This window comes from Phacochoerus africanus, chromosome 10, assembly GCF_016906955.1.
Source record: "Phacochoerus africanus isolate WHEZ1 chromosome 10, ROS_Pafr_v1, whole genome shotgun sequence".
NCBI lineage: Eukaryota > Metazoa > Chordata > Mammalia > Artiodactyla > Suidae > Phacochoerus > Phacochoerus africanus.
Window position 1 is genome coordinate 79,130,843 of NC_062553.1, and position 24,876 is coordinate 79,155,718.

Here is a 24,876-nt window from a genome sequence, read left to right on the forward strand (position 1 = left end):
ACAGTTTTTATCCTGATAACATATATCCTTCAATTTGAAGATCCTAATTTTATTTTATTTTGGTAATTGCTTCTGAAACTGTGTCCTTAACATATTTTTGTTCTATTATTTTGTTCTTTTTTCTCCTTTTGTTTGTTTCCTATATCTGTAATTTTCCCGAAATCCTTTTAAACTCTCTATTGTTTTTCATGCTGTTCACTTTTATCACTCCTGTTTTCAAGGTCCCATAGTCAGTTTTCGTTTCTCTTTTTTAAAAAGTTAAATTTACTTAAATAAACAAAAAACAGAAATAGTTTACCCATTTCTTCCACTCTCCATCCCCTGCATCTGGCAACTGCCAATCTAATCTGTTCTCTGTATCTGTGAGATCTATCTATTTATCTATCTATGTACAGTAAGCTTATGTGTGTGTGTATATGAATAGATATAGAGCTTATATTTTTTTCTCTGACTTAGTTCATCTAGCATAATGCCCTTGATGACATATATCTTCATTTCTGCAAATGATTTCATTTTTTTCCCATCACCATCAGCTCAGGTGGTTATTTCTATTGTCTTACTATATCTTTCTTCAGCTTTTATATTCCTTTTTGGGGGAGGTGGAAGTAACCCTTTTTTTCCTCTACAACCCTTAGGCAATATGCTTGGTCAAAGTGTTAACATTCTTATGGCAATATTTTTCATCCTTTCTTTCCTGGAAACATTTTTCTTGTGGTTTTCATCCATCATATATATTTTTTAGTACCTTTTCCATTTTATTTGTTTCTACAGTATGTTTTATATACCTTTTATGCTAGTCCTTTATTTTTTTCCATTATTAATGTTGTGGTGAGTTCTTCCTGGACCAGCCATTTGTAGATTTGAAGGTTTGTATGTTGCAGGGGCCAGCTCAGTGTTTGAGGTTAATGGGAACCACTTTTAACAACACAGGTCCCTGTTTGCACATGAGGCCCTTTAGCCTTTACTTCCCTGAGCCATTTATCTTCACTCTGAATGACAGCTGACACTGCTGACTTCCTCTCTCTTTACCCCCGACAACAAGAAGGTTGAGTCCTGCAAATATGCCTCATCTGTGTGATCATCTTTTAGCCACATTTCCCCACTTCTTGAGACCTTGTGAAAATGTGGTCCACAGCACTTCTGCTGTCAGACTAAGCACTTCAGTTCCATATTTCCAAGGGGATTTGCTCCTCAGATTGTGGCTACTTATTTAGAGAGCTATTCTCTACATTGTCTGACATCTGCACTGTGGTCATCTTTAACTTCCCCTTCTATCACTCCCATCTAATATTCATTGATATTTGGAAGCTCTTTCTCATATCATGTGCTTCAGAGTTGTGGGTTTCTTCTCACTTAAGGAATTTGCTTTTCTGATTTTTCCTTTTTTATTATTATTTTGGACTATTGCCAAGAGATGGGTAAAGTCTGTATTTTTACAACAAGATTTGCAAATAAGAAGGCATGATAATATTTTGAGTAACTCAAGCAAATGTCAAGAAGCAAGCTTCCCTGAAAGAATGTTCATACATTAACACTTCACACCAAGCTTATTTTTACCTAACTGTACTTTTCTTCTTAAATAATAGTCTTATAACTTCTTCAAAAGCTACTGATAAGATGCAAGTTAAAAATAACATTTTAGTACATTCACATATTGGAATGATCAAATTCAAATATTAAGACAATTATTGTGTTTAAAGAAATGAGGTGAAAATATCTACAGAGAATAGGAAATAAAAAAAGTGACAGTTTGAAATAAAAACAAAAGAACTTCTAGAAAGTAAAAGCACAATAACTGTATCAGCAGTGTTTATTGTTATTTGCATCAAGGTATTTTTTAATTTCCTCTTTAATTTCTTCAGTGATCCATTGAAGCAGGGTATCCTATGTGATTGGTCTGGGGAACATATTTGTTTTTTTTTTAATTATTTTTTTAATTTTCCCACTGTACAGCAAGGGGATCAAGTTATCCTTACATGTATACATTACAATTACATTTTTTCCCCACCCTTTGTTCTGTTGCAACATGAGTGTCTGGACATAGTTCTCAATGCTATTCAGCAGGATCTCCTTGTAAATCTATTCTAAGTTGTGTCTGATAAGCCCAAGCTCCTGATCCCTCCCACTCCCTCCCCCTCCCATCAGGCAGCCACAAGTCTTTTCTCCAAGTCCATGATTTTCTTTTCTGAGGAGATGTTCATTTGTGCTGGATATTAGATTCCAGTTATAAGTGATATCATATGGTATTTGTCTTTGTCTTTCTGGCTCATTTCACTCAGTATGAGATTCTCTAGCTCCATCCATGTTGCTGCAAATGGCATTATGTCATTCTTTTTTATGGCTGAGTAGGATTCCATTGTGTATATATACCACCTCTTCCGAATCCAATTCTCTGTCGATGGACATTTGGGTAGTTTCCACGTCCTGGCTATTGTGAATAGGGCTGCAATGAACATGCGGGTGCATGTGTCTCTTTTAAGGAGAGTTTTGTCCGGATAGATGCCCAAGAGTGGGATTGCGGGGTCATATGGAAGTTCTATGGATAGATTTCTAAGGTATCTCCAAGCTGTTCTCCATAGTGGCTGTACCAGTTGACATTCCCACCAACAGTGCAGGAGGGTTCCCTTTTCTCCACAGCCCCTCAAGCACTTGTTATTTGTGGATTAATTAATGATGGCCATTCTGACTGGTGTGAAGTGATATCTCATGGTAGTTTTGATTTGCATTTCTCTTATAATCAACGATGTTGAGCATTTTTTCATGTGTTTGCTGGCCGTCTGTATATCTTCTTTGGAGAAATGTCTATTCAGGTCTTTTGTCCATTTTTCCATTGATTGATTGGCTTTTTTTGCTGTTGAGTTGTATAAGTTGCTTATATATTCTAGAGATTAAGCCCTTGTTGGTTGCATCATTTGAAACTATTTTCTCCCATTCTGAAAGTTGTCTTTTTGTTTTCTTTTGGGTTTCCTTTGCTGTGCAAAAGCTTTTCAGTTTGATGAGGTCCCATGGGTTTATTTTTGCTCTAATTTCGATTGCTTTGGGAGACTGACCTGAGAAAATATTCATGATGTTGATGTCAGAGAGTGTTTTGCCTATGTTCTCTTCTAGGAGTTTGAGGGTGTCCTGTCGTAGATTTAAGTCTTTGAGCCATTTGGAGTTTATTTTTGTGCATGGTGTGAGGGTGTGTTCTAGTTTCATTGCTTTGCATGCAGCTGTCCAGGTTTCCCAGCAATGCTTGCTGAGTAGACTTTCTTTTTCCCATTTTATGTTCTTGCCTCCCTTGTCAAAGATGAATTGACCATAGGTGTCAGGGTTTATTTCCGGATTCTCTATTCTGTTCCATTGGTCTGTCTGTGTGTTCTGATACCAGTACCACACTGTTTTGATGACGGTGGCTTTGTAGTATTTCTTGAAGTCTGGGAGAGTTATGCCTCCTGCTTGGTTTTTGTTTCTCAGGATTGCTTTGGCAATTCTGGGTCTTTTGTGGTTCCATATAAATGTTTGGATTGTTTGTTGTAGTTTTGTAAAAAATGTCCTGGGTAATTTGATAGGGATTGCATTGAATGTGTAGATTGCTTTGGGTAGTATGGCCATTTTTACGATATTGATTTTCCCAATCCAGGAACATGGAATATCTTTCCATTTCTTTTCTTCTTCTTTGATTTCTTTAATTAAAGTTTTATAGTTCTCGGCATATAGGTCCTTTACCTCCTTGGTCAGGTGTATTCCGAGGTATTTGATTTTGTGAGGTGCAATTTTAAAAGGTATCGTATTTTTGTATTCCTTTTCTAATGTTTCATTGCTGGTATACAGAAATGCGACTGACTTCTGAATGTTAATCTTATATCCTGCTACTTTGCTGAATTTATGAATCAGTTCAAGGAGTTTTGGGGTTGAGTCCTTAGAGTTTTCTATGTATAGTATCATGTCATCTGCATACAGTGACAGTTTTATCTCTTCTCTTCCTATATGGATGCCTTTTATGTCTTTGGTTTGTCTAATTGCTGTGGCTAGGACTTCCAAAACGATGTTGAAGAGCCGTGGTGAGAGTGGGCATCCCTGTCGTGTTCCAGATTTGAGTGAGAAGGCTTTCAGTTTTTCCCCATTGAGGATCATATTTGCTATGGTTTTCTCATAAATGGCTTTGATTATATTCAGGAGTGTTCCCTCTATACCCACTTTGGCGAGGGTCTTGATCATGAATGGATGTTGGACTTTGTCAAATGCTTTTTCTGCGTCTATTGAGATGATCATATGATTTTTGACTTTTTTTTTGTTAATGTGGTGTATGATGCTGATGGATTTGCATATGTTGAACCATCCTTGTGAACCTGGGATGAACCCTACCTGGTCATGGTGTATAATTTTTTTGATATGTTGTTGGATTCGGTTGGCTAAGATTTCGTTGAGAATTTTTGCATCTATATTCATCAATGATATTGGGCGATAGTTTTCTTTTTTGGTGGTATCCCTGTCTGGTTTTGGAATGAGGGTGATGGTGGCATCATAGAATGTCTTTGGGAGTATTCCTTCTTCTTCAACCTTTTGAAAGAGTTTAAGGAGGATGGGCACCAATTCCTCTTTATATGTTTGATAGAATTCACCTGTGAAGCCATCTGGTCCTGGACTTTTATTTGTAGGGAGTGATTTTATGACCTCTTCCATTTCATTTCTAGTGATTTGTCTGTTCAGTTGGTCTGTTTCTACTTGATTCAGTTTTGGCAGGCTGTAAGATTCTAGAAAACTGTCCATTTCTTCCAGATTGTCAAACTTGTTGCCATAGAGTTGTTCATGGTATTCTCTTATGGTTTTTTGTATTTCTGCTGTATGCGTTGTGATCTCTCCTTTTTCATTTATAATTTTGGTTATTTGGGTTCTTTCTCTCCTCTTTTTAGTGAGTCTGGCCAGGGGTTTGTCAATTTTGTTCACCTTTTCAAAGAACCAGCTCTTGGTTTTCTTAATTTTCTCTATTGTTTTTTGAATCTCTATTTTATTAATTTCTTCTTTGATCTTTATAATTTCCTTCCTTCTGCTGACTTTAGGCCTTTTTTGTTCTTCTTTTTCTAATTCATTTAGGTGGAGGGTTAAGTTGTCCATTTGGGATCTTTCTTCTTTTTTGAGAAAGGCCTGTATTGCTATAAATTTCCCTCTGAGCACTGCTTTCGCAGCATCCCACAGATTTTGAGCGGTTGTGTCTTCATTATCATTTGTTTCCAGGTAGTTTTTAATTTCCTTCTTGATTTCCTCATTGACCCATTGGTTTTTTAGTAGCATGTTGTTTAGTCTCCATGCAGTAGGTTTTTTGTCTTTCCTTTTCCCATGGTTGATTTCTAATTTCATGGCATTGTGGTCAGAGAAGACACTTGAGATAATTTCTATGCTCCTAAATTTATTGAGGTTAGCTTTGTTTCCCAATATGTGGTCGATTCTTGAGAATGTTCCATGAGCATTTGAGAAGAATGTGTATTCTGCTTTTTTTGGATGTAGTGTCCTGAAGGTATCAATGAAGTCTAATTTTTCTATTGTTTCCTTTAGGATCTCTGTTGCTTTATTGGTTTTCTGTCTAGAGGATCTGTCCATTGATGTGAGGGGAGTATTAAGGTCTCTTACTATGATTGTATTCTCATCAATATCTCCCTTTATGTCTGTTAATATTTGTTGTATGTATCTGAGTTCTCCTGTATTTGGGGCATATATGTTGATGATAGTAACATCCTCTCCTTGGATGGATCCCTTAATCATTAAGTAGTGTCCTTCTTTGTCTTTCTTTATGTCTTTTGTTTTAAAGTCTATTTTGTCTGATGTGAGCGTTGCGACTCCCGCTTTTCTGTCATGTCTATTGGCGTGAAATATTTTTCCCCACCCTTTCACTTTCAATCTATATGTATCCTTTGTCCTAAGGTGAGTTTCTTGTAGGCAGCATATTGAAGGTTTTTGCCTTTTTATCCACTTAGCCACTCTGTGTCTTTTGATTGGAGCATTCAGTCCATTGACATTTAAGGTGATAATTGATAGATGATTATTTATTGCCATTTTGAACCTCGTGTTCCAGTTGATTCTATGGTTCTCCATTCTTCCTTTTTTTTTTTTTTTTGGTTGGATGATCTCCTGTTATTATCTGCTTGAGTGTTTTTTTTTTTCATTTTTTGCGAATGTAATATTTGGTTTTGGCTTGTGGTTGCCCTGTTTTTTGAGTATGCTAACCCCTTCCCATAATTGTGTGTTTTAGCCTGAAGGTCCTGTAGGTTCACACACTTCATTATTATATTAAAATTAAGAAGAGAATCATACAAACAAACAAACAAACAAAAGGGGTCTAGTTATTTCCTAACATCCCTTCCCCACATTTTATCATTTTGATGACTTTTTTTTCCTTTTTAATTTTATTTTGTTTGAAGCATGTTCCTGATTAAATCTGTATGCTGGCTTATTTGAGTGACTGCTCTCTGATTGCGGTTTCCTCAGTCCTAGTTCTTCCTCTTTTTTTTTTTTCTTTTTTCTTCCCTTTCCTTCCTTTCTTCTTGGTTTAGAGAAGCCCTTTCAGTATTTCTTTTAGCCTGGGTTTTGTGTTGCTATATTGTTTAAGTTTTTGTTTGTTGGAAAAACTTTTTATTTCTCTTTCTATTTTAAGTGATATTCTTTCTGGATAGAGTCTTCTAGGTTGCATATTTTTTCCTTTTAGCACTTTAAATATCTCTTGCCTTTCCCTCCTGGCCTGTAGTGTTTCTGTAGAGAAATCAGCTGATAATCTTATGGGGGTTCCCTTGTAGGTAACATTCTGCTTTTCTCTTGCTGCCTTTAGGATCCTCTCTTTATCACTAACTTTGGCCATTTTTATTATGATGTGTCTTGCTGTGGGTCTATTTGGGTCCAATATGTTTGGGGCCCTCTGTGCTTCATGTATCTTGAACCCAGTATCCTTTAGATGTGGGAAGTTTCCAGCGATAATTTCTTCAAATATATTTTTCATTCCCTTATCTTTTTCTGCTCCTTCTGGAATTCCTATTATGCGTAGATTGGCCTGCTTTATATTATCCCATAGGTCTCTTATATTGCTTTCCTCTTTTTTGATTTGGATTTCTGTCTGCTGACCTGATTTTTGATTTCCATTTGCATGGAATATTTTCTTCCACCTCTCACTTTGTTTGTATGTGTCATTAGAGTTGAAGTGGGTCTTTTGTAGACAGCATATATATGGGTATTGTTTTTGAATCCATTCAGCCAGTCTTTGTCTCTTGATTGAGCATTTAGTCCATTTACATTTAAGGTTATTATTGGTATGTACGTTCTTATTGCCATTTTGTAAATTGTTTTGGATTTGTTTTTGTTGGTCTTTTTTCTACCCTTCTTCTCTTGTTTTCTTCATTTGTGATTTGATGACCATCTTTAGAGTTGTGTATGGATTGCTTTTTCTTTTTCATGTGTGTATCTGTTGCAGGTTTTTGGTTTGCAGTTACCATGAGGTTTTGATATAGGAGACTGTATATATACAATATTGTTTTAAGTTGCTGGTCTCTCAATGGCAAATGCATATTGCCTTTCTTAATTGCATTATAATTAATCTTAATTGCATCATAATTAATCTTAATTGCATCATGTATTTGTACCCACCTCTTCTCACAATTGCTGATTTTGATATCATTCATATTTGTGTGTGGAGGATTTCCTACCTTTACTATAAGTTTTCCTTTACTAGGAACCTTTTCCATTTGAATTTTCTAGCTTCTGGTTGTGGCCTTCTCTTTGCCATCTAGAGAAGGTCCTTTAGTATTTGTTGTAAAGTGGGTTTAGTGGTGGTGAATTCTCTTAGATTTTGATTATCTGTAAAGCTTTTGATTTCTCCTTGAAATCTGAATGAGAGCCTTGCTGGATAGAGTATTCTTGGTTGGAGTTTTTTTCCTTTTATCACTTGATTGTACCAGTCACTCCCTCCTGCAGGATTTCTGCTGAGAAATCAGCTGACAACCTTACAGTGGTTCCCTTGTATGTTATTTGTTGATTTCCCCTAGCTGCTTTCAGTATTTTCTCTTAGTCTTTAATATTTGTCAGTTTGATTAATATGTTTCTCTGGCTGCTCCTTCTTGGGTTTATGTTATATTGTATTCACTGTGCTTCTTGGATTTGACTGAGTGATTCCTTTCCCAGAAATTGACTTCATTTCTGTATGCTAACAATGAAAGATCAGAAAGAGAAATTAGGGAAACAATCCAATTTACCATTGCATAAAAAAAGAATAAAATACCTAGGAATAAACCTACCTAAAGAGACAAAAGACCTCTACTCTGAAAGCTATAAGATGCTTATGAAAGAAATCAAAGATGACATGAACAAATAGGAAGATATACCATGCTCTTGGACTGGAAGAATCAAAATTGTGAAAATGACCATACTACTCAAAGCAAGCCACAAATTCAGTGCAATTCCTGTCAAATTACCAATGGCGTTTTTCACAGAACTAGAACAAAATATTTAAAAACTTGTCTGGAAACACACAAGACCCTGGATAGGCAAGGCAATCTGGAGAAAGAAAAAGGAAGTTGGAGGAATCAAACTTCCTGACCTCAGACTATACTACAAAGCTACAGTCATCAAAACAGTGTTGTACTGACACAAAAACTAAAATGTAAATCAGTGGAACAGTATAGAAAGCTGAGAAATAAACCCAAGCATCTATGGCCAATTAATCTATGACAAAAGAGTCAAGAATATACAACAGAGAAAAGACAGTCTCTTCAATAAGTGTGCTGGGAAAACTGGAGAACTACATGCAAAAGAACGAAATTAGAACATTCTCTAATACCGTACACAAAAATAAACTCAAAATGGATTAAAGACCTAAATGTAAGGTCAGATACTATAAAACTTTTAGAGGAAAACATAGGCCAAACACTCTCTCACATAAACTGCAGCAATATCTTCTCAGATCAACCTCCTGGAGTAATGACAATAAAAGCAAAAATAAATGGGACCTAATTAAACTTAAAAGTTTTAGCACAGCAAAGGAAACCATAAATAAGACAAAAAGACAACCCACAGAATGGGAGAAAGTACTTGTAAATGAAGCAACTGACAAGGGATTAATCTCCAAAACATACCAACATCTCCTGTAACTCAATATCAAAGAAAATAAACCCAAAAAACCCAATTAAAAAATGGGCAGAAGATCTAAATAGACATTTCTCCAAAGAAGACATACAGATGACCAAAAAACACATGAAAAGATGCTCAACATCACTAATTATCAGAGAAATGCAAATGAAAACTACTGTGAGGTACCACCTCACACCAGGCAGAATCACCATCCTCAAAAAGTCTGCAAATGATAAATGTTGAAGAGGGTGTGGAGAAAAGGGAAGCCTCCTACACTGTTGGTGTGAATGTACATTGGTACAACCACTATGGAAAACAGAATTGAGGTTCCTGAAAAAACTAAAAGTAGAACTACCATAAAATCCAGAAATCTCATTCCTGGGCATCTATCCAGAGAAAACCATGATTCACAAAATACATGTACCCCAGTGTTCACTGTAGCAGTATTTACAATAGCCAAGACCTGGAGAAAAGATGTGGTACATATATGCAATGGAATATTACTTAGCCATAAAAAAGAATGAAATAATGTCATTTGCAGCAACATGGATGGACCTAGAAACTGTCATACTAGGTGAAGTTAGACAGTGAAAGACAAACACATGATATCATTTATATGTGAAATCTAGGACTGGGGGTTTTGGATTGGCATCTGCACACTAAGATATATGGAACAATTCGCCAATGGGAACCTATTGTATAGCACAGAGAACTCTACCCAGTATTCTGAGATAATCTATGTGGGAAAAGAATCTGAGAGAGAATGGATATGTATACATGTGTGACTGGGTCACTTTGTTGTATAGCAGAAGTTATCATAGCCTTGTAAATTAATTATACTTCAATAAAACTAAAAAAAAGACTATTAAGACAAGTCATAGGGTGTGAGGAATAATTTTATTATCACCAACAGTTTTGTAAAGCCTAGTATATAGACCAGATTTCTTCAAACTAATGAGCGGAGAAACAACCGGCAGAAAACTGGACAAAAGACTGGAGGTTTAAATCTAGATCCCTTTATGAACTTATAGAAAGGTGTGCAACTTCATTAGTTACTAGGTATATGCAAAGGAAATCTAGGAGACTCCAGGCCACACCCACCAGTTAGTTATAGATCTAAAAGACTGACAGTACAAAGTGTTGGTGAGGATGTGGAAGGGTGGGGATGCTCCGACCCTACTGATGTCAAATAAATCTTAACTGCAGTTGAGTCCACTCCTGTAGACCTTAGACCAGTGCTTCTTACTCTGAACTGCAAGGTATTCACACAGACTTTAATGCAAAAATGAATCTTGGTAAACTGAATATTCTGATTTAGTAGGTCTACACTGGGACCTGAGCATCTATCTGCTTTTCTGTCAAGCTCTCAGATGATGAGAATTCTGCTGATCTGTAGACTCACACCAGAGAACCTCTGGCACATCTATCAGGATGCACATGCAAATAATAGCAGCATTGTGTGTAATAACTTCAAAGTAGAAACAATTCAGATGTCATCAACTGCACAGTGATGAATAAATCATGGTAAATGCATCCAAAAAAGTGGACAACCTATATCTGCATGCAGCACCATGGATGAATTTTATAAACATACTGTTGGGTTCTAAAAGTAAAACACAAAAATATTTTGGTAGATCAAGTTCAAATAAAAAGGTATAACTATGTTTTATAATTTAATACTATTGGTAAACTTTTTAAAAATAGACAAAGAATTAGTGATAAGAAAATTCAGGGAAGTAGTTAGCTCTTAGGTTGGGAAGCAAGCATTTTTAAGAGGTGGCAGATATATTGTTTCTGATAGTACGTAGTCCACTGTTAAAAACTGCATGTAACATTTTACATATTCTTCTCTATGTATGTTACATTTTACATCAGTAGATTTTTAAAAGTTAACATTCTCCAGGAAAAGCAAGGTTGAGCACCTCTTCTGCTGTCGGCTTGGGTGTGGGACATCTTAGAGTGACTGGCTGGCTTGGTTTGCCCTGGACTAAGGAGGTTCCCAGGACCTTAGACTTTCAGTGCTAAGATTGAGGCTGTCTTGAGAAAATTGGCATGTTGGTCACAGTACATCTAGACTGCTTTACACCTGCCAAAGCCATTAGGTACAAAGAATAAGTTCCAAACATCTCATCAATTAATGTAAAACTATCCTAGGAAGTGAAACAGTAAGAAGACCATCTTTAAACTCAAGTTTAAAGCAAGAGTCGAAGGACTAACCCATTGGAGAGAATTATTTGTAGTTTCTAGTTATAGCACTAGGAGACAACCACAGTGTGAAACTATTTGTTAGGTTTCTTGAGAGGCTTCTGTCTGCCCAGGCTTGTTCTGCCTGACCAGCCTCTCTGGTCTTCATGGGCAACTTCTGGATTTTGCCTGAGTCCTTTTACCCACACTCTTTTGTCTAAGCAGTGCTGTGGACCTCTGTCTCAGAGATCTTCAAAGAGGATTTAAGCGTCCTGGTATGTGGGACTCAGAGCCCTAACTCCTCCAAGGGAAAGAAACTCTTGTACCCCATGCTAGACACAATCATCATCCATGAGTGCCCTATCACTTGCTAAACTGTCCCATGAGAGAGAGTTGCTTTGTCTCTGAGTGAGCCTCCGCAGATAAATCTACTCAACACTACAGAGTGGCAGTAACTTGTCTACCTTTCCCTGCTAGACTGTGTATTTCTCAAAGCCTGGGGCCGTCTTGTTTATCTTGTATCTTCAACACTTGGCACATGCCTGGCACATGGTAAGCATCATTGTTTAGCAGTACCTAGTAAAAATGAAATAAATGCCTGCTGAGGTTTCAGATGACAAAACCATGTGTTGAGCTCAGCTGTTAGATGTAAAATTAGCTTGGCCTGATGAAAACCATGCTTAGCAAGTACTGCTTGCCTGATAGAGTATAGCTGTGGTAGGTAACACTTGTGATTTGAAAAAAGGTTGAAAAAGTGAAAAAAAAAAAAAAGAGTTCCTGTTGTGGCTCAGCAGATTACAAACCCGACTAGTATCCATGAGGATGTGGGTTCAATCCCTGGACTTGCTCATTGGGTTAAGGATCCAGCATTGCCTTGAGCTGTGGTGTAGGTTGCAGACATGGCTTGGTTTCTGCATTGCTGTGGCTGTGGTATAGTCCATGCCTGCAAGTTTAACCTCTAGCCTGGAAACTTCTATGTGCCACAAAAAAAGAAAAGCAAACAAGAAGTGGTTAAAAAAAGATAGGCCCTGATTACCTATAGGCTACCGATTCTTATTCTTAATATTTTTTTTTTTTTGCCCCCTCCCACAGCATGCAGAGGTTCCTGGGCCAGGGATTGAATCTTTGCCACAGCAGTGACCTGCTGCAGTGGCAATGCTGAGTCCTTAATCCACTGTACCACAAGGGGACTTCTACAGGCTATTGATTCTTATTGAACATATATGTCTTAGAACATACCCCTGATAGAGCAGGTACTCTATGCATGAGTTCTGCTAAGTAACCACCAAATTTATTATTCCTAATTAAAAAAAAGCTAGATATGTTTTCTCTAATACATATGGCAAGGGGTGATACAAATTTTATGGACCAGAAGACATGTTTGTGTCCCTTAATGTATTTTTGAATCTATTCTAAGTCTGAGGAGAACTATTCATTACGGTGTCCTAACTCACAGGGAAACTGAAATCAGTCATTCTTCAAATTTAATATCCTGGAACAATATTCTCATGTTCAAAATGTACTTTAAACCAATGAGAATCTCTGTTGTATTTGGATGGTTGAGCTTTGAAGGAGCTCCAAATTTTCTTGTGCAGTCCACGAGATGGGTTTATAGTTCAGATAGATGAAGGCAATAACTGTTGAGATCACAGAATATCCTTTCTTTGCTAAGGGGTGGGGGAAGAATACTTTTTGTCATTCCTGACTGCTTTACAAAAGGTAAAATATTTCATTGCTTTTAAGTTGGAACTAATTTATAGCAAGTATTCAAAGAATCTATTCAATTACGCACCAATGGGTATGAAAATGGATTTCCTATTTTATGACCCTTCATTTTTATCAGTTTGTGCTAAACTATGTCCACTGAGAAATACATTGTATGTAAGGGATGTTTCTTTCAAGCATTTCATGAATATGAATCTTTTAAACTTGAGGTAGTGAAACTCTGCTGGTAAAATATGCTGGAAAAATACGCTACAATTCTATTCCTTAAGAACAAATAAAAGCCAAAGTGGTGTGACTTGAAGGTTTACTGGGGCTTAGCAGTTCTTCAAAGTGCCATTTATTAAATGTCACAGTAATTACTTGTACCATCAAGTCCCATAAACCAAATCTTTGCAAGAGCATTTTCTGAAAGTGTGGGTTTTTTTTTTTCCCTCCCTTTCATTGTCTGTTTGGAATACTTTTTCTTGAATATGCACATAGTGAATTTGACTTTGTCCATAGACAACCAAATCTTAAAGTTGGTTCATTTACTTCTAGTGACTTATGAACTAAATTTTAGAGTACAAAAAGCAAGAACTTATTCTTTTAACCTGCCCTTTTAAAAAGGTATTTTTCAAACTAGATTTACAATCCCTTCTTTTTTATACCTAAGGTAGTTTCTCTGGCATAAGTTTTAAAAAGTGAAATTAATAATTCATGACCATAGTAAATTACATGTAAGTCACAGTATATTTTGCAAGTTTTTCTGACTTAAGGAATAGAAGGCTAAAGCAGAGAAATAAGGAAAATTGAATATTACAAAGTTTTCTTTTTCTGAGTTTCTAACTTTTGGCTTAAATTCCTCTGTGGGGCAAAATTTGGTTTGGGAATATATTGGAGAAATCTTTAAATGACTGATGCATTTCCTCTTAGTGTGTCTGAAAAAGGATACCATTTATTTACCACTTTGCAAAAGAGGAAAACAGACTTTTAGGAAGAATTTGTGTTTCATCACCTTAATTGCTCCCTAATCATTTTGATCCAATTATATATAAATGAAAGTGTTTTTCCACAATTAATTTGTAGAACATGAATTTTTAAAATAGTATTTACATTTTTTCAATTTTTAGTGTTTCTGAAATGATACATAATTAGAAATAGAATTGTGTGTGTGGTTCTAATACCATCGGTCTTTTAAAAATAATTTTTACTAGAATCAATAAATTGATATAGGGGAAATAGTAAGTTAAATGCCTAAATAAAATTACAATTGTTTTATATTATTTTTAGTTATAATCATTTTTTTCTTTTTCTATTTTCTTTTGTCAGCGTTAGGTTTTTGTTTGTTTGTTTGTTTTGTCTTTTTGCCTTTTCTAGGGCTGCTCCCATGGCATACGGAGGTTCCCAGGCTAGGGGTCTAATCGGAGCTATTGCTGCTGACCTACACCAGAGCCACAGCAACACGGGATCCCGGCCGCATCTGTGAACTACACCACGGTCCATGGCAACGCCGGAGCCTTAACCCACTGAGCAAGGCCAGGGATCAAACCCACAACCTCATGGTTCCTGGTCAGATTTGTTAACCACTGAGCCACGATGGGAACTTGAGGATTAGGTTTTTAAGCATCAATGAAATTGAGAACAAATATTTTCTGAAGAAACATCAAGCATGTTGTCTGGTCATTAAAAAACTTCTGCTATCTTCTTGGCTCCATTAAAATTGCTTTTGTATCCCAATATTGACCTCAAAATGAAAAAAAAAAAGTTAAATAAACAGGATGCTCTATTTAGGAAAAGTAAGGATCTTAACGAAGGAGAAAGTTTTTTTTTTTTAATTTAAAAAAATTTTTAAAACTATTTTTACTTTTTCCATTATAGTTGGTTTACAGTGTTCTGTCAATTTTCTACTGTACAGCAAGGTGACCCAGTTACACATACATATATACATTCTTTTTCTCAGAGTATCCTCCATCATGCTCTATCATAAGTGACTAGCTATAGTTCCCTTAACTAAGGAGAAAGTTTTAAATAGAGGTGTATAGCGCTGGAAAGTGTGATTAGAGTATAGGGAATCAAAGAGATAAATGTTAAACCAACAAACAGGAATTTCAAGCATGATAATGAAGATGAGTGAAAAAAGAAAAAGCCATAGTGTTGTCTTATTTATAATGGAGGGAAATCCTCCTTATCTATTTTTCATGGATATGAGAATTTGATGAGATTGTTTATGTAGAAGTTAACTGTAAATTGTGAAGTACTGAACTTTGATTCCTATTTTTAGAATGAAGTATTAATAACTCGAATCAATAATATTGCTGAAGTTCTAATGTTAAAATAGTCTTCTACTAATAAATTTTAAATATACACAGGAATTTTGATTCTTCTCAACTGAAAAACACCTCAGTGCAACATTTAGAAGATTATTTTAAAATTAACTTCATTTGCCAGTGAGAAAAATGAGAGCTTAGTCCCAGGAAAACTACTTGGCTATTTAGATTTTGAAATGCTCTAATTCGTTTTGTGAATTATTTATTCTCACGGTGAACTTGAGGGATATAGAACAACAATCCTAACATTAAGCCTTCAATCTGTGAACATAGTGTTTCTCTTCATTTATTTAAGTCTTCTTTAATCACTCAGCAATATTTTATTTTTGTAAAATATATATTTTATATTTATATTTACGTGCTATTTAAATTTATCCTTAATGCTTTGATTTTTGAAGCTCTTGCAAATGATACTGACTTTTAACTCCCTTTTCAAATTGTTCATGGTGATATGTAGAATAAATTGATTTTTAATTGACTTTGTACTTTGCAAATTTTGCAAAAATTCATTACTGGTCCTACTGGCTTTCTTTCTGATTCATTAGAATTTACTTACATACACAGTCATGCCATTCTGAATAAAGGTAGTTTTAGTTTTTACTTTCTAAAGTGTATGTCTTTTCTTATCTCTTGGTCTTGTTTTTTTGCACTGCATAGGAATTCTAGCATGGTGCTATTTACAGATATCCTGTTTTGTTTCAAATCCTAGGCAGAAGGCATTCAATATCTCACCAGGTATGACATTAGCTATAATTTTTTATAGGTTCCTGCTGTCATGATTCAGAAATTTCCTGCTTTTGGTTAGTTTGCTATAGAACAATTTTTTATTCATCAATATTTGTTGAATTTTGTAAAACTTTTTTATGCATGTACTTAAATATTATTTGATTTTTCTCTCAGTGTATTGCTGTAGTGAATTGCACTTATTAATTTTCACATGTTAATCCAACTTTATCTTCTTGGGTAAGATCTAATTCACCATGATATGCTTTTCATATATTGGTGGATTTGATTTGCTAATACTTTGTTAAAGATTTTTGCATCTGTGTTTATGAAGGACATAGGGCTGTTTTTCCTTTCTTGTAGTACCCTTGTCTGACTTTTCTATCAGGGTTACAATGGTTTTGTAAACTGAGTTGAGTTTCCTGCCCCTCCCCCAGCAGCCACCTGCCACGGCTTTGTACTCATGCAGTGTCTGATTTGGACAGGCTTCTCTAGGTTCTTCTACTCCACTTCAAACCAAAGCTGGACCGTCACACCTTCCTTGTAGAGGTGGTCTCTCTCCTCTCTCCTACCATACCCCAGTCTTTCTCATTGGCACTCAGTGGAAGCCTCTGGAAAAGAATAGGGGAGTGGATGCAGATACCCTGTGTGTCTGGGCCTCTGAGGATTGTACACTATCAAGTGAGTCTACATTTGGACTCCAAAGACTTACTACAATTCCAGCTATTTTTCTTCTTGCCTTCTTCTATGTTGGTTGCCTCTTCATCATCTACCCATGGTGGGTTATATTCTCTCTCTCCTTGGAGAAGCTAGGCAACCTTGTATTACAGTTTATCAGGTTGCATTGTGACCTCAGCTCTGATCAGCTCAAAAAAGCTCTGATCAGATATTTATAAACTATCTGCCTTGTCATTGTTGGAGTGGGAAAGATATTTTTATGGCTTTCTGTATTTAAAGTAAAAGGTGATCTCTACTATCTTTTAAGATTTTGAAGTGACACTCCTTAATATTGCACCTAAAAGCTCACATAATGGGTGTGATTTTCTCTCTTTCATCCTTTGGCTCTGGGCTCAACTTCTCAGGATCTGTTTCATCTCCCACTAGAACCAATAACGTTGTGTAAAAATAATGGATCCTAGTTTACAAAGAATGTTCAGAGTGTTCTCCAGTGGAAAGAGTGAAGGATTGTGAATAAAAAATCAGGGTTGGAATCTCAACAGGGGAGTGTATTAGGAGCTTCATTTTTTTTTTTTTTCTAAAATGGGAAAGGTTATCCCTGTTTTATATCTCTCTCACTGGGATATAAGACTAAAATGGGATGGTGTATGTAGAAGTTATTTTTTTTTCTTTTTCATGACCTCATCTGCAGCATACGGGAGTTCCTGGGCCAGGGATGGAATCTGAACTGCAGTTGTAGCCTATGCCACAGCTGCAACCTAGGCCACAGCTGCAGCAATGCCAGGTCCTTTAGTTCACTGAATCGGCCTGGGGATGGAACATACACCTCCACAGTGACCTGAGCTTCTGCATTTGGAATCCTAACCGACTGTGCCATAGCAGGAACTCCCAAGAAGTTATTTTTAGCATTCCAAATAGGTATAAATTACTGAGAAATAATTTTCAGAAAGAAGCATATGTGGTTAAAACTTGAATTTTTTAAATGAAAAATTTCATACTAATAGTTTAATACCTATAATTAATACTTTATGGGATTATGGTGGTAATTAGGAGAGAGCATATTTATGTCCAGGAATAATTGACAAATATTTATTGAGCACCCACTATGCATTGCATGCTCTGCTTATTGATGGAGAGGCACTGGTGAACATGACAAAAGCTGTTGACCTTGTAGTGCTTATATTCTAGTGGAGAAGATAGATAATGAGCATATTTTGATGCTCTGCTCTACTTGAGGAAGGTGCTGATCTAGGATCTTACAATATGTTAAGCAAAACCACCATATGGGGACTTGGGGATTTTGCTTAGCTGAGCTTCCTTACAGCTTATAGTTCAGTTCTGTCCCTCGTGTTCTACACAAGATCTTGCCAGATAGAAAAGTACTCTTATTCATATTTTTCTCTGGTCTGCTCTGTTTTTCCTGATGATTAGCTATTTAATTCAGACTTTTTTGGGCATTGGAAAAGTTTATATATTTGGGAATAAACAGATAAAAAGCTACTTTATTATGAAAATATCTAAATATATACAAAAATAGGGCAGAATAATAAACCCATATGTACCTATTACCTGGCTTCAATAACTATGAACTCCTGACCAGTTCCGTTTCATCTATGCGCCCACTCAGTTCTCTTCTCAGCTTGAATTATTTGAAGTAAATTTTTTAATATCCTTGCATAAACATTTTTTCTGTTTTATTATAAAATGTAAGCATTTTTTATTTTAAAAATTCATATATCTTTTCGCTTTTCATGGCTGCACCTACTGCATATGGTAGTTCCTGGGCTAGGGATTGAATTGGAGCTGCAGCAGCCAGCCTACACCAAAGCTGCAGCAATGCTATATCCAAGTTGCATCTGTGACCTATGCCACAGCCTGCAGCAACGCTGAATCCTTAACCCACTGAGTGAGGCCAGAGATCGAACCCATATCCTCATGGACAGGACAGTATGTTGGGTTCCTAACCTGCTGAACCAAAACAGGAACTCCAGGAATCTTTTTTTTTTTCCTTTCCTTTTTTTTTTAGGGCTGCACCCACGACATATGGAGGTTCCCAGGCTAGGGGTCCAGTCGGAGCTGCAGCTGCCAGCCTACATACACCACAGCCACAGCAATGTGGGATCCGAACTGCATCTGCGACCTACACCACAGCTCATGGAAATGCTGGATCATTAACCCACTGAGCAAGGCCAGGGATCGAACCCACATCCTCATGAATGCTAGTCAGTTTTGTTAACCACTGAGCCATGACAGGATCTTCAGGAATCTTAAGAGCACATCTAAATATCATGATCTAATCTAAAAATTAATGTTATTAATATCAATTAATAACAAGTAATTGTTCAAATTCCACGTTTTCATCATATTTTGATAAAAATTCACTCAAGTAGAGATGGAATTATATTATTTTCGCTTCTTTCTTTTGCAAGAATAAAGACATTTGGTATAAGTATCCATAATGGGGGTAAAGATGTCATTTGAATTTTGAAGGCAATGAAATTGCTTAAAGTTCTTTTTAAACTTTCAAAAAACTCATCTTGCAAAATGCTGCGCAACGTGTATAATGAATACAAAAATATCATCATCCATGTTTTATGAAGAGTTTATAGTTTGTGGCTGAGTTAAAACAGAAGAAGTAACCCACGATACAAGGCAATAAGTTGTGTCCTGTCTTGGTAGAGATGAGTGGTTCTCAGCCTCCAAGATCATTCACATTGATGGAGGATATCAGTGAGGTGATTGCAAGGCATATTTTTCTTAGTATTGGAAAGATAAAAGTTTGAAAATGATTTAACATTTAAATAATTCAAATGGATCCAGGATTATTTTTGGAATCATGACAGTTACTTACGTTCTTTAGAATTCCAGTATGCTTTTGTGAGGAAAAGATGATGGAATTAGAACTTGGTCTTGAAGGTTGGGTGTGCTTTGGGAAGGTGGAGACTAATTAGGGGTAGTAACCAGGGTTCTTGAGAGAAATAGAACCAATAGGATATAGATATGGATGTAGATACAGATTTGGATATCTGTTGATCAGTGTATTTGCATTGAGATCTAGATAGAGAGACAGGTAGATGGATAGATAGATAGAGGAATAGATAGAGAAATAGAGGAATAGATGGATAGATAGAGGAATAGATGGATAGATAAGATAGACATTGCTCTCTGTTTTTCTTTCTCCATATGTCATATTTAAAAATAAAAGATCTCTCTCCCACCCCTCCCCTCCCCTATGGAGAGATTTACTTTAAGTAGTTAGCTTATGCAGTCATAGAGGCTAACAAGTCCACAATCCTCAGTGTGGGCTGGCAGGTTAGAAATCCAGGGAAGAGTTAACATTGCCTCTCAAATTTGCAGACGGTCTGCTGACAGAATTCTCTCTTCTTCGGGGGAGATTTATCTTTTTCTTAAGGTCTTCAGCTAATTGGATGAAGTCCACCCACATTTACTCAAAGCAGATTTAAATGTTCATCTAACCTAAAATGACTTCCACAGCCATATACAGATATGTGTGGCTAAATGCCTGGGCACTGTGTCCTAGACAAGTTGACACATTAAAATTAACTATCACAAGTGGGTACTGTGGCATAGGCAAATGAGTGAAGATGGAATTCAATATTCTTTTAGGTCAAGGCAAGTAGAAAACTCTAACTAGAGGAGAAACTCATTTATGGGTATAGTCATCAGTAAAACCACTAAGAAAATTAAGATAATCCCTCATTTATTCTTAAGTTTGCTGCTAAAATGATACATAGTATGTTTCTCAAAAGAACCAAATTTTGTTGAATTTGATCTTTTGATGTGTAGGAGTAAGAAGACAGAGCATCTGTGAAATATTTTATTAGTACAGTCAATTTTCATTTATTATTAATAAAGGAAACAGGGTCCACATGGCTACTCAGCTTCATAGATAATGTTTAACACATTAAAATCCAACATTTTCATCATCTACTTAGAACTTATAACAAGTAGAATCATTGATTTATGTTTGGTCTTTGCTTCCTGTCTACTGATGGTTGAAAGGATTGAACAGGACAGGTAGAAACTGACTAATCCTTAAAGCCAATACTTGTTGATGTTGATCATAACAATGGAAAGTCCTTGTCATTAGCTTATTTCACTAACTCTGTTTATTATGTTTCTGTATGATATTTGCTGTAGCTTTTACAGACTTGGGCTTTGTGGATAACACTGTTTTTATACAAGTCTTTAATTTTCTACAGTACTCTGCCTGAAACTTATTTTTAAGCTTTCGCTAATCGTATATCGTCTATACCTTGTAAAGTGACAAGCTGGCTTGCTACTAGCTATGCCTAAGAGAGAAGAAAAGGATAAAGTGAAACCTACAAACATAAGCAGGGCTAAAATGCTGTCCATAAATTCATTTGAGTAATTAAAAAAATGCTGTCCCATGATTATCCTTTTGTTTTTGTCACTAGAATCTTTTTTCTTCTATTGAATGTATTGCTTTAATGAGCTTTTAGTAAAGATAATGGTGCATTAATGAACTTCAGTCTTCCGACAAGCCAATCTTCAAAGACAGATGGAAATAACTAAAAATTAAAAGCCTTTCTTAGGGGATTAGATACTTGTTTTTACTTTCCAAAAGGCCAGCTTATTCCAGAATTCACACAGTAATTCTAGCTCATGCATAACCTGTGAATAAATAAAACACTGAAGATGTGTGACAAAATATTTTGTAGATAGTTTTTGTTTTCTAAAGCTTAGTCATTCTTTCATACTATAGAAAAACCCGTATTTTCATTATACAACTTCTGGAAAGTCAAATTCACATCAGGTTCCTTGTAACTAAAGGAGAGTGGCACATGCGTATTTCCTTTAGTAATGGAGCTTATATTTGAAGGTATCGTGGAAAGTCATCCCCTCAACCCCACAGCTATTCTAGGTTCCAGATTTTACATTGCTGAAGTTTCTTAACCTATCAGCCTGAACCTGCTTCTGTTCATCCACTTAGCATTTAAACTGTTAAAAATACAAGACTTGATTGTGCCACATTATTTCCATGTGGTGTATAGACCAAACCAGGCAGAGTTTGAGGCAGACGTGTTTAGTGTGCTGACCACCTCACGTCCAACTTATGTGTGTTTGTCTCAGGCTCATGGACTGCGTCCTAATCTAGTCCCCTTAAAGTTCAGGCAGCAAGTCTTGTGGCTTCACAAATAAATTATGAGTTAGATCCTGTGGCAACCTGTATGAGGACAACACAATTAGGATAGCTTTCCTCAAAAGGTAGCTATATGTGAATCAGTTATCAAGAATTTATGAACTCCACATTCAGTCTATTCAGAATAAAAGAAAAGAGAATATAGATAAAAATTTGATCAAAGCAGATGCTAGCACTTTCAGCAGTTTGGTGTGTGTGTGTGTGTTTGTATATAAAATATAGCCACACCCATGGCATGTGGAAGTCCCTCGGCTAGGGATCAAATCAGAGCTGCAGCTGAGGTCTGCGTCACAGCCATGGCAGCACAGGATCCAAGCCGTAACTGCGACTTATGCCGTAGCTTGTGGCAACACCGGATCCTTAACCCACTGAGTGAGGTCAGGGATTGAACCTGCATCCTCCCAGAGACAGCGTCAGGTTTATGGATTTTTGTTGTTCATAGTTTAATGCGTAAGGTACATAATATCTTCAATTTTCCATACAATGTAAGAAACTAGGCAAATTTTTTGTTATTGAAAAAGAATCCAGTGTATGTATAAAGTATAATTTTCTTAACCAATCTCCCATTACTGGACATTTATGTCATTTCCCATATATTGTTATGTTGGGGAATCCCAAAGACCACACCCAGGTTCAGTCATTTGCTTGGAGGACTATGGGACTCATATATATCATATCCACAGCTAAGGCTTATTAAAGTGAAAGGATGCAAAGAAAAATCAGCAAAGGGAAAAGACAGACAAGGTAAAGTCCAGAGGAGACCAGCAGCAAGCTTGCTAGAGTCCTCTTCTAATGGACTCTCATGAATGCCATTAATTCCTCCAGCAATGAGTCAGATATGTGTGAAGGGTTGTGTATAATTACGGAAACTCATTAGAGCCTCAGCACACAAGGTTTTTCACTGGGACATAGTCACATATGCATCCTCTGCTTAGCATGTGCCAACATTCCAGAGTTCCGGGAGGAAAGCAAGTGTTCTGCATACATGATACTCTTTGTATAGTTGAGGCATAGTGACATGGCCTTATCTCCTGGGGCAAGTTTTGCACCAGAGTAGGGAACTGTTTACCCACCGAGTGCTTAGATGTTAGGTCAAGGTCAGCCTTACAAGTATCATTTTCGAAGACTAGCAGTCAGGTTTGCTATGTTAACTCTTCTCTGCACCATTATTATAAATGATGCTATAATAACCATCTTTGTTAAGGAATATTTTTCAGATTATTTCCTTATGAAGAGATTATTTCCTTATAACAAGATTTCCTTATAAAAAGATTAGAAGTTGATATTACAACATAAATATGAGCTTTAAAAGACATCTCTCACTCATAAATTACTTTTCCAGAAGTCTTTTCAGATTTTCATGTTCACCAAGCATATATGAGTGTGGGGACCAAAACATTGACTCAAATAGATAAGATCCATATGGTCCAAACAGCAGTATATAATAAACCTGAAAGAATTTTTTAAAAATATGGAGTTCACATTGTGGCTCAGAGGGTTAAGGACCTGACTAGTATCCATGAGGATGCAGATTTGATCTCTGGTGTTGCCGCAAGATGTGGCGTAGGTCGCAGACACGGCTTGGATCCTGCATTTCTCTGGCTGTGGTGGAGGCTGTCAGCTGCACTTCTGATTTGACCCCTCACACGGGAACTTCCATATGCTGCAAGTAAGCCCCTAAAAAGAAAAAAAAAATAGAGTTATATGAGATGAACAAGACTAGTTAGTCATTGCCTCTATTTGTGGGGGGTAAGGGACATTAAGAACCCTGTCATTAAGTTATCACCCAATATGCATTATTCTGCTGGCCCTTGGTCTTTTTTGGCCTAGAAACCTGTGACATCATTGTCATCTGTAAAACACACACCATCCCGTTCATTTTGTCAATTACTCATTTTAAACTCATAGCACCTATCCTGTACCAGGCATTGCAGTTGTGTGGAGGATGAAAGAATGCAGCAGCACAGTCCCTTCCCTCTTGGTGTTTGCAGTCTGATGCCAGCATGAGCTGCATTTGTCAGAATACGTCTTGGAAAAGGTGACAGGGGCGCTGCCAAAGAGGCAATTTCAGATGGCTGGCCTGGCTTTGCAGGAGTAAACATGTGACAGACCTGGTACCTGAGTGCCTGCATCAGTTAATCAAGAGTCTTTAGTTTCTATGCCTGAGATCAAAGTTTTCCAAAGCTATGAGGACACAGCAGAGTCCCTCTTACTTCCTGGGAAGGGAATAAGAGTTTGGACTCTAAAGAAGTCATGGTTCCCCTATGTCCCACCCTGCTCCCAAAATACGTTACGGCGGGGGGGGGGGGTGATATTAAAGAAAGCATTTATTTTTTTGTATGTGTGCTTGTTAAAAGAAGTTTAAACAAAAGAAATTTTCTCTAATAAGTACAAAATGCCCTTGTTAGAAAAAAAGGAAAATTTAGTCTCAATCTAATGCCTCCCTAACAGTGAACCCATCCCTGTAGTTTGTGATACTTTCTCCAGACTTTGCTTTTGTTCATAGCTTTTGACATAATTTTTGCTTATTTTTACCTAAAATTCTGTGACCGTGTGTTTTTTTTTCCTTCTAAAATCGCCATTAGTTGAAATAAATTGCAGAAAATTTGGAAAATACAGAACACTAACACACACAAATGACAGTCCTTTAAGTGTTCCACCACCCAAAGACACTCACAGTTAAATTCTGATGTATTTCCTATAGTCTGTTTTCCAAGTATATTTTTCCCCCTTAGTTAAACAGTAGAGCACAATGAGGACAATCAGAGGGTGTTCCTGTGATATAAAGAGAAACTTCATAACGGGTGATAAGGTGATTCGGTGACTCAGGTGATTCAGTTTGAACTTTGAAAAGGAGAAAAAGTCTTCATCTTAGTTCTGTGAAACTGAAAATAGCTTTATGTTGTTCTTTGTTATTCTTGTCTTGTGTACTGAGTCTCTGGGTACATGTTGCAAACGCTTAGCCATTGGAAGTGCATGACAGAA

At 36.6% G+C, this 24,876-nt stretch overlaps 1 protein-coding gene across 1 annotated transcript in view; it reads left to right on the plus strand.

Annotated features, from left to right (window-relative positions):
* IQCM (IQ motif containing M) overlaps positions 1 to 24,876 on the plus strand; it is a 333,482-nt gene that overhangs the window by 61,808 nt on the left and 246,798 nt on the right. The window contains 3 exon segments of the mRNA XM_053743531.1: positions 6,735 to 6,766; positions 18,249 to 18,305; positions 23,395 to 23,404. Of these exon segments, the coding sequence (XP_053599506.1) occupies positions 6,735 to 6,766; positions 18,249 to 18,305; positions 23,395 to 23,404 (99 nt within the window).